At 36.7% G+C, this 10,506-nt stretch overlaps 1 protein-coding gene across 1 annotated transcript; it reads right to left on the bottom strand.

Moving 5' to 3' along the window:
* Positions 1-2,611: 2,611 nt before the first annotated feature.
* On the bottom strand, positions 2,612-10,133 carry mri (BTB/POZ domain-containing protein mrityu). Its single transcript, XM_088257037.1, has one exon. It carries the CDS (start codon positions 8,294-8,296, stop codon positions 7,226-7,228), a length of 1,071 nt encoding a protein of 356 aa, XP_088113163.1. The 5' UTR covers positions 8,297-10,133; the 3' UTR covers positions 2,612-7,225.
* Positions 10,134-10,506: the final 373 nt, after the last annotated feature.

Here is a 10,506-nt window from a genome sequence, read left to right as displayed (position 1 = left end):
CAAAAATTTATGTTTAAATTTAAAAGAAATGCTAAAATCTCTTGTTTTTATTCTGGGATCTATAACGTCATCAACGAAAGAATTAAAACGGCATTTAAAAAAACATAAAGATGAATACAAGTGTTTTTTTTAATTTTTTTATTTGGTAATAATAATGGCAGTAATATTCACAGATAATTAAAACTTAAAATCAGAGATTAATACTAGCATTTTTTTAAAATAGCAAAAACATTCTGACAAATTGCAAACAGAAAAGTTTTTATTAATTTGTATTTTCTAAATTGGTACCGGGACACGAGATGAAAAAAAGAGAAATATTTGTGTTTTTATTATTTACATAAATATTTCAATTTCATATTATTTCTGAGAGCCTAAGCGGCTCATTATTGGACATAGGTATCAAATTGTGGTAGAGTGGGTTCCAACCGAGAAACTCTGACTTAACCCTTATAGTGCTGAGCTTATTTTCACATACATATTTTTGTCCGCCTCTGTGGTGTAATGGTCAGCGTGTTTAGCTACCGCGCTGGAGGTCCCGGGTTCGATTCCCAGGTGGGTGAAAATAAACATTAGTGATTTTGCACTGCAATATTTATTTAATATTACCCTGGACTGGTTCCTGAAGCGCAAGAGCGATCACCTTGCCTTCATGTAAGTAATGATCAAGATAACACTGCGTCAATTCGATGCAGTGCCCTATGCACCATTGGGTGCGGATAAGGGTTATAAGTAATAAGTATTTTCACATATTTTGCATAAATTGCTAATTGCTTTATTGCACTACTTGACGAATTTGACATTTTGAAGGTAGAAATTAAAAAAAAATTAATTAAAAAAATACAAAAATCAATGTTAAATTCACAGCAAAATAATTTTAAATGGTTGTATATAAATGTTATTAACTTATTAAAAACATTATACATGCGCGCGCTAAGACACGTCCGTACAGCTCCATACCTAAATAGAATTGCGCAATAGTCGGTATTCCGACGCTCCGCACTTTATACGCATTCATAGAGAGTCCATCTGTCGACGGTTCGCACTCTAAGGGTTAAGAGTCCGCGGCACTAACCACGGGACCACAGCCCGACACAACCCGTTACCGTTACCCTTACCTATAATTGAAATGAACGTTCTTTTACTTTTTCATTCTCTTTTTTTGCATATTTTTATTTTGAGATTGTAAAAGATAGAATTCAGTGAAATTCGTAAATTGCTTTTCCGCCAATACTGAGGGACTACCATATCACTATTAAATTGGCAAGTTTTTAAGGTACCGCCTTTTAACAAATGAGTGACAAATACAAATATCTTATTCATGTAGTTATAACGTTCCTATTTACAAATAAGAGATTCATTACATATATATGTACTAATGTGCAAAGGCAAATAGCCGCAGGTTAAAAACAGTAGTTTTGAGATAAACCAGTTTAAAGTTAACTTAAAATTATGCTTTTTGCCAACACATGCATCAAATAAATACAATATTGTGTCTATTTGGATAATGAATATCTCAGTATAGGAAAGAGATGGAGCAAAATCTGTGATTGCGTATGATAGAGGCCAGTTATGAGAATGGTTTGAGCCGTGTTACGCCAAACAGCCGCAACTGGAGTTACGGCTAGTTGCCTTTACACATTAGTGTAAAGGACAGTTGCATATTATATGTATAATTATTTTAAATATTTAGACACAGCAATTGATACTGGAAAGCGAAAAGGCTTGAAGCGACACTTTGACATCAACAATAACAAAAATGTTTTGAACAATTTTTATTATTTTATTATTATCAGACACTGGATTATACACCCCACGGATAATTCGATATCCACTATAGGTGTCTTAACACATTGTTTGCGGGATACGCTTAAAAGCGCCTTTTCCATACTGTTGGTAGAGAGCGGGAGACGTTTATAAGCGTTCCATTTGCTTGCTTTAGGTAGAGCGCGAGAGACGCCTGCAAACATTGTACAGACAGGAATTGGGTGTTGCGGCTCTTTGTGATTAGTATACTGAGAGTCGGGCGGCAGACTGCCAGAGTATAATTAGGGTCCTTTTCCATACTGTTGGTAGAGAGCGGGACACGCTTGCAAGCATTCCATTTGCTTACTTTTGGTAGAGCGCGAGAGATACAAAAAAGCATTTTACAGATTGGAGTTGGGTTTGCAGTTACATGTGATTAGTATAAGACCCTAATTAGTATGCTAATTAGGGTCGGCGTTGATGAAAAAATCAATAAAAATGTGTTGACTCGTGACAAAGCATCTATCATTTTTATATGAAAGATGGAAGTCCGTCGCTGCAAATGAATAACTTTATACTAATTGATGTATTAATTTTAAATCAAACACAGATTTTTTGAGTCTACTAAGTTGTATTTTATTAACAAAAACACAACAAATGCCATAACTAGGCGAAAAAATTGTCACAATATAATTTTTTTATGTGTTTTTGTTAATAAAATACAAGTTAGTAGACTCAAAAAAATCTGTGATTGATTTGAAATTAATACAGTATCTACTCAATGAATTAGGGCCACGCAGAATTTCGCGCAATTTCTCAATTCAAACAGGAATAACTCAGAGAAAACCTTGAATAAAACAACATTGAATTTTATTTACACATGAACACTTTATTACGCTTAAATTATGCATATATTTTCATATAAATATAGTAAGTATTTAGTATTTCCACCTTTGGCAAAAATAACTGCCTCAATTCTTTTTGGCATACTTAAAATGCACTGTTTTATCATGTTTTTTATTTCTTCGTCTTCTGACCAAATTTTTTGAATATTTTTTTTAGACAGTCTACAGTCGGATTTGGAAATGAGTATACCTTATTTTTTAACATGCTCCATACGTTTTCTATAGGATTAAGGTCCGGAGAATTTCCAGGCCAGGGGAGCAAAGGCAGATTTTTGTTAGACAAAAATTTTATTATTGATTTAGCCCGGTGGCAAGGTGGCCCATCCTGCATGAAGGTGTATGGACCTTCTGTTGGGTCGAGTGTATGGTAGAAGGGCAATAAAATTCGTTCGAGGACCTGCTTATAGGAATTTTGGTTCATTTTTCCTTCCACGAAAAACAACGGCCCAGGTAAATTGTTAATAAAACATGACCATATCATTGTTGCAGGGGGGTGTTTGATAACTTTTACCACACAGGCCTCATTGTAACGTTCCATTGGTGTTCTCCTGACGAATCGACGGCTCTCTGTCATGGCTTCTAACCGGCACTCATCACTAAAGATGACCTGAAAAATAATGAAAATTTAAGTTTAATTAAAAAATATAGGTTTATTTACTAAAATGATATGTTGAAAATTCAATTTAAATAAATACCTTTTTCCAATCATCTACCGAGTAATTTCGATGTAGCCTGGCCCATTTTGATCGATCCGCTTTCATTCGTGGTGTCAATTTTGGTACTTTTACAGGGCGCCTGCATTTCAGATTTACTTCGTAAAGACGTCGCCTCAGTGTTGATACCGATATATTTATACCCTCTTCTTCCAATTTTATTTTTAATGTTTTTGCTGATGCACTACGGTTTTCTAAGGCACTTTGAACGATTTTTCGATCAGTCCTCGGTGTTGTTTTTCTAATTCTACGACAGTTCTTTCGCCGATTGCTGGTGGCGGGTGACTGATTTTTTATTGATTTTGAAATTCTGTCCACTGTTTGACGAGAAACGTTTTCTTTTTTTGAAATTTCTCTATTAGATAGTATTTCTAATTTCAGTAGCACTATAACACTAGACTTTTTTTCCTCAGAAATGTCTTTACTTTTTCCCATTTTGTCCTTTTCAAAAAAAACACTTGTGTTTACAAAAAAAAATTATACTTTATGAACTAAAATTAAAAATTAAGTTTTTTTCACAAGACACGATAACTATATAACCTCTCTGAACAAAACAGCAACCAGAACTCAAGAAACTTCACTAATAAATGAGATAGGACTATTTTTTGAACTTTCAACTATCTGTCACCTGTGCTAATTAGGGACCTTTCTCAGAAAAAGGGTTTGAAATTTTGTAAAGGCTTAAATAATCCAGGTATATTTTACATATTATTGAAGGTAATATACATGATATTAGATGTCAATCGAAAACTTAAAGTATTTTTGTAAAATAAATATTATAATCCAAAAGATTTCAGAGTATTCAAAAAAATAATGGGTGGCCCTAATTCATTGAGTAGATACTGTACATAAATATAAATGGAGTTCTACAAATTAAACGCCAAATCAATAAATAACTTTATATTATAATACAATTGTGTAACACGCAACTGTATTACGTAGGAATACAAAAATTCTGAAGCCTGTATCTATTATATTTTATATTGATATTCTCATTTTTAACGTCAAATTGTAGTAAATACATATCACCGGGAAAGGTAAAAAAAACTGTGTCTTGAGGCCTTTTCGCTTACACTGTCGATAAATCTAATTGCATATAAGTGGCCGGGCCATGTTCAGACAGAAGCGTGCAAATGTCTTTAAAAAATCAAAGTCAGTCGGAATTTTATAGCACAGAGTCCTCTAGTGACAAATCCCTCGTGTTGCCGCCCAACCAACTCGGTCGTAACGAAGATATACGAAATAACAAGCGGCGATTCGCAACCGTCATGCTTTGCGTTTATTTTTGTACAATCCGCCGTATTGTTTGCGTAATTACACGTATACTGCCATACACGACACATAGGCTAGAATAGAGTTCAGTAATTACCCTTTCCTGCCCGCATTAAAATACAACTTTTTAACAATATTTCGAGTTTTTGTTTACAAATCATATTATGTTATTTATTTCGAGATTTTTATTGATACCTGAACAAAGCATTAAGTACACTAGTCTTCAACACTCTAAGGACAGGGTTTTTTTTACACCTGCGGACGTCTAGCGACGGGATTCGATAATTGTGCGCATATCGCTCACTCGTTTCAACAATGTCATATATCAAAAATCGTCAATTTTCAGTTGTGCATGTTTTCGGAATGCCCAGAAAATGTACTATATCCCAGCAAACGAGGCATATTTTTAACTTAATATTTACCCGCTACAGGGCAGCAAGTGTTGTTTTTGCATTTTGAATAAATGGTATTGTTTAATTATTTTTTTTAAATATACTTAATATTTTTCAAATGTATAAAAATCCTTCAGGTTTTACATAAAAATCCTTCAGGTTTTACCTAAAAAGATCTGTCGCACAGTAAAAAGTTCAATAAGTGGCCTGATATTTATTTTTAATACATTGCATTATATTTTTAAACATTAAAAACGATATCCTGAAAAATTAAGTATTTTGATTTATGACGTTCTTGAAAGGAGTGAGCGATATAACATTGAATCATTTGTGCATGTTACATTGTTTTCAAATATCCAAAATGATATATGTACATGTATTTTTATATCTTAATATTTTTAACATATTCAAATCATACTTTTCTCTGTGAATACAGCAGGAACGGTTCCAATTTTTCTAGCTCTGTGTAGTGCGGCAGTATAGCGTAGTAACCGCGTAAACATACAATCATTCACCGCACCATACATATAGTACGCTATACGCGAAACTGTCGGGGAAAGCTCTGTCATATTTTCAGATGTGCGGCTTTATCTAAGTATAAACAGTGTAGAAACATATCACGGTGGTTTCTTTCTCCTAGAACAATGTCAACCAGTTTTATGATGATTACACCCATCGAGATGTCAGCAAATAATACACTTGAAACATTTAATTTAAATGAATTTATTAAACCGAGCATTGGTTGCGTTTGCGTTTAGTATTGACCTGTCCAAGAGTGACGTTCTGCAGACAAAACTGTACTTGGGGAATGAGTTTATTTTCAGAATATTTTTTTACTTTTTATAATTTTAATCATGGTCAATGCTATGAGCGACATATGTATTTTCTTCAATAAAAAAAATATTTACACTAGTAAACATGTTCGCCTCCGTAGTGTAATGGTCAGCACGCTCGGCTACCGTTCTGGAGGTCCCGAGTTCGATTCCCAGGGGGGGTCAAATAAATATAAGTGTTTTCTCACTGTAATATTTATTCAATATAACCCCGGACTGGTTCCTGAAGCGGAAGGCTGATCACCTTTCCATCATGTGTAAACGATCAAGATAACTCTGCGTTTATATGACGCAGTGCCCTATGCACCATTGGGGTGCGGATAAGGGTTTTATTATTATTATTATTGAACATGTTTTACATAAAAATTATCCAAGTTTTATTTAACGGGTTTCTCTCGACAGCGTCATTACGATGATGTTGCACAAACTTTATTTTAAGTAAATTGTCTTAGGGTGGTGAATGACCGGAGCCATTTCGTCGTAACGTATTTCGCAACGTATAACGCATTCGCATATTCAGTACAGCGAGCCGAGCGCTCCATCCATAGTTTCGGATGCTCGCTGATGGTCGCCGCGAGCGATATTACGACATTACGATATAACAAAATGCTCCGGTCATTCACCATCCTTAGGTTAAACAATAAAAACAGACTGGTCTGGACACAGTCTGATGGTGTCGGTTACGTACAAACCCGGTAGCTGGTCAAATAAAATTCATATGAAAAAATTACACAGTTGTTATTTTATTTTATAAAATGCAGTTCCACCAAGAAATATCAGTATGAAATATAAATCTAATTTTAAGATTTACTTGTTTATTGTAACTGCAGACAGTTGGTAGAATTCCATATTGAATTGTTGGGTAATATATCCAAAATTAAACAAGGTTTATTGGATTGAATTCTACATTTATTTATATATATATATATCTTAATACGTGACGCATTTCGTCTTCTTAGGACATTATCAAACACTCTTGTTGTGATAATGAATCGTGTTTGATAATCCTAAGAAGACGAAATGCGTAACGTATTGAGATATACATAAATAAATGTAGAATTCAATCCAACAAAAACCTTTTTTTTATTTTGGATATATTACCCAATAACAATAAGTTTTACTTAGTAAATACCAGATATCAGCCCAGGGGAAAGTATATCCCGAAAGATATGACAGAACTTCCACTGATCAGCGTGCCCAATCACCGTGTCATACTCGGATGAACGTGCAAGATCAAGAGGCCGACAGTCGGCGCCGCGGGCGTTACCGACCGAGTCAGGGTGAGTTCAGAGCGAGGCGCAGTGGCTCCGCAGGCGGCGCTCTGGCGCCATCCACGCGCCGAGCAGCTTCACGAAGGAGGACAGGCATCACTGCTCCGGCTCGGCGGGCGGGTCGGGCTCCGGGCCGCAGGCGGGGGGCGCCTCCGCGCTCACGATGGCCGGGTCCGCCGTCGCCTCCGCCAGGTTCGTGACCGACTTGGACTTGAAGCACTGGAAGTCCACGTGGCGGCTCTTGGCTTCTTCCTTTTCCCAAGACATGTGGATGAAGGGGCGCTGGACGTAGTTGTAAATGACCTCGGCGCGTCCGCCGGGTCTCTTCTTCACTTTTTCTTTGTACGTTGGATATCCTTCCACTCCTAGGCGTATCTTTTTCAGGCCACGTTCTTTCATCACTTGTTTGGCTACGTCGCGATTTTCTATGTACTTGAAGAAGCGGTATAGCGGCGTGCTCGGGATGGTCTGCGAGTACTCGTCGCCCATCTGCGGAGGGTACTCTTCGTCCCAATCCACGGCGTCTTCGTCCAGCAGGACCACGACGTGGCACTCGCGGTCGCCGCGCCGGGCCGACGCGACCATCAACGGGAGAACTAATTCTTCTAGAAAGCTTTCGAACTGACGTCGCGCGCCCTCGTTGCTCAGTTCGTGCAGTAACCCGCGCAGATTTTGGCAGCGAACGGTGTTAGCGTCGAACGGGACTAATAAATAGTCGCAGGCTTCGCGTAATTCTTGAACCGAGACTGTGGGAGGACATCGAATAACGCCGCTGCGATAATAGTCTAAAATAGCGCGGAACAGCGTAGCGGATATCCCATCAGCGACTTCGAATTCTCCTCTTTCGTTCGTTCTAGCGAACTCCATTCCGGAGCTGAACATCCTTCCGAGCATCGTGTTCGGGTGAGCGGTGAACAATGCGGGGTCCAGAACGAAGCGCGTATTATCGACTACCAGTGTTATCCTGTCCGCCAGCGCGGGCGGTTCTTCCGCGGGGCTGCAGCCGGGCTGGTCGGGCCGCAGCGCTTTGGGCAGCATGCCCTGACGGTGCCTCGGGAACTTGCCCTTCAGCACCCTGGCGCTCCTCTCGTCGCTCTCTTGCTCCGTGTCGCTGCTGCTCCCGCGATAGTAAGAACGTTCCTCGGGCGGAGTTGACATTTCACTCATTTCCCTTGTCGTCGGTCCCGAGTTACATCACGTTGCGACAGCCCGGATAGCTATGAACAAGTGCGCACTATTATGTCGTATATAATCTACGTTCACTCAACTGTCGAAACGAGGCACTCGTAAACGCTGCAAAACACAACTCTCACTCGTCGGACGTGACAAATTTTTCCCCAAAAAGTCATGAACCTCGGACAAAGGATTGTCAAATTATCTGTGGTTTAAGGCGGTTGGATAAAATATTATATAGCCATAGACAAAAGTAGAGCCTACTCCTTTTAATAAAACGGGGTTAAATAATATTTGTGAAAATAACATTAGGAAATATTTTTAAATGATAAAAAAAATATATACATACATGAGCCCAGAACTGTCCTAATTTAAAAAAATAAATACAATAATCTGGTTATTGTTTCTTTTGTTGCGTTCTGGGTAATTTTTATTTAAATAAAAGGGTTATAACTCAAATATCCTAAGCTTGATGACTGAGATATTTTTTTTACAACAAAACAAAGGAGGGTTGGTTTGAAAATACATATAAGCAAAGTATAAAAAGTGTTTTTCAATCAACTTGTTTTTTTTTTTTTTTAACACATTACATTGTTATGTATCATTGTATTTATGTTACAGTTGAACAAAATTATTTAAAAAAAATAAGTATTTTAGCCTAACGCGTTGTTTAATTGTAACATTAATGCTTATCTCGGCCTTGCGTTCTTTTTTCCCACCATAATAACACCAATCGTATATCGTTTTAAAACATTTATTATATTTTTTCGATATTAGAGTTCGTTATTTTTATTAAATTATGGCGTTACAAAAATATGAAGTCTATTTCACATACCCGAAAATAATCCTGATAACTTTGCAAGAAATCTAAAAAATGGAAAATTTGAAGTATGGAAACGAGTAATGTATTAATTAGTAAATATGTGACGCGTTACGAATTTTGCCAATATTACCCAGAGTTACGCAATACTTTTCTCAAACCTGTAAATTATAAAGCGTGCACGAACGGAATACAGATTGATTTTATCCTGCATTGCGCAACGATTGAAACTTTTCTCCCAATGAGTCACCTTTGACTCACACTTCAAGCAAACGCAAGTTACGAAAAAATATTGACGTAAGTATTGCAGTTAGCATAAAACGACTACGTGAAAAATGACTTCAGCGACCGATTGAAACTATGAATGAAATAAAGATAGTCATATTTTGCATATTCTAAAAAATACACAAAAGGTACGCCATTTTGTTGAGGTCAAAAAGTTTAAATAATATCGGTGCCTACATATGGATTGTCAATCTCTTTCATTACAGGGTGGCGCAAAATAAATCACCCTATTAAAAGATGTTAAATTTTATGCAAATGGCGTTATACGTCAGTCGTATTTAAGACATGTGAACTAGACACAAATGCGAAAGGGCACAAATGCGTATCAACACTGGCGGCAGCCAATTGACGGATATCATCTTTTCCACTTAACAGAAAAAATGTAAAGGTGACGGACCTTTAAATAAAGATTTCCGTCTCTCATTTTTTTATTTGGTAAAAAAGTAATTCAAAAACGAAATTGGGTAATTAACTTTGTGCCACCTTAAATTTGTTTGTATACTGCAGCTGTCTAGTTAATAAATGTCAAATATGATTGACGTACGACGCCATTTGAAAAAAAAATATAGCACCCTCCAATAGGGTTATTCATTTTGCGCCACTGTGTAGAAGCTTTTATGGTAATGTAGAACTGTAGCTATGTGATGCTGTTTTTGTTGCACGATTGTTTGTAGGTATTGAATAAATCAATCTCATGGGCAATGGTTTACGATTTTAATGTTTAATATGTCCTACAATAAATAAGCATCATGGAATGAGTGTTGGTAAACATTATGATGCTGATAACTTTGTGTATTTAGTAACTTGTGGTTTCGTTGAGATTTACTTCAACAAAATAGTTAATTTAGCGGCAGAAATATACTCTTACCTACAGCGAGCATTATTATTTCGACCACAATTAATATAACCGCAGATCGAAAACAACAAAAATATGTTTTTTACCGAAATGATAATTAAGCCAGAAAATCGGATTAAAAATAACTCATATACAACAAGGTACCGTAGAACTTTACTTGAACTTTGATGTGTTACTTGAGCCCAGTACAAAAAAAATAGATCTGTATTTGGTCTACAATAATGAACGTATCGACATGATTTA

This window comes from Brachycentrus maculatus, unplaced genomic scaffold (genome assembly GCF_059751285.1).
Source record: "Brachycentrus maculatus isolate JH-2025_06_01 unplaced genomic scaffold, ASM5975128v1 h1tg000070l, whole genome shotgun sequence".
NCBI classification, from domain to species: domain Eukaryota; kingdom Metazoa; phylum Arthropoda; class Insecta; order Trichoptera; family Brachycentridae; genus Brachycentrus; species Brachycentrus maculatus.
The sequence above is the reverse complement of the archived record's forward strand: the minus strand, read 5'-3'. Positions and strand labels throughout refer to the sequence as shown.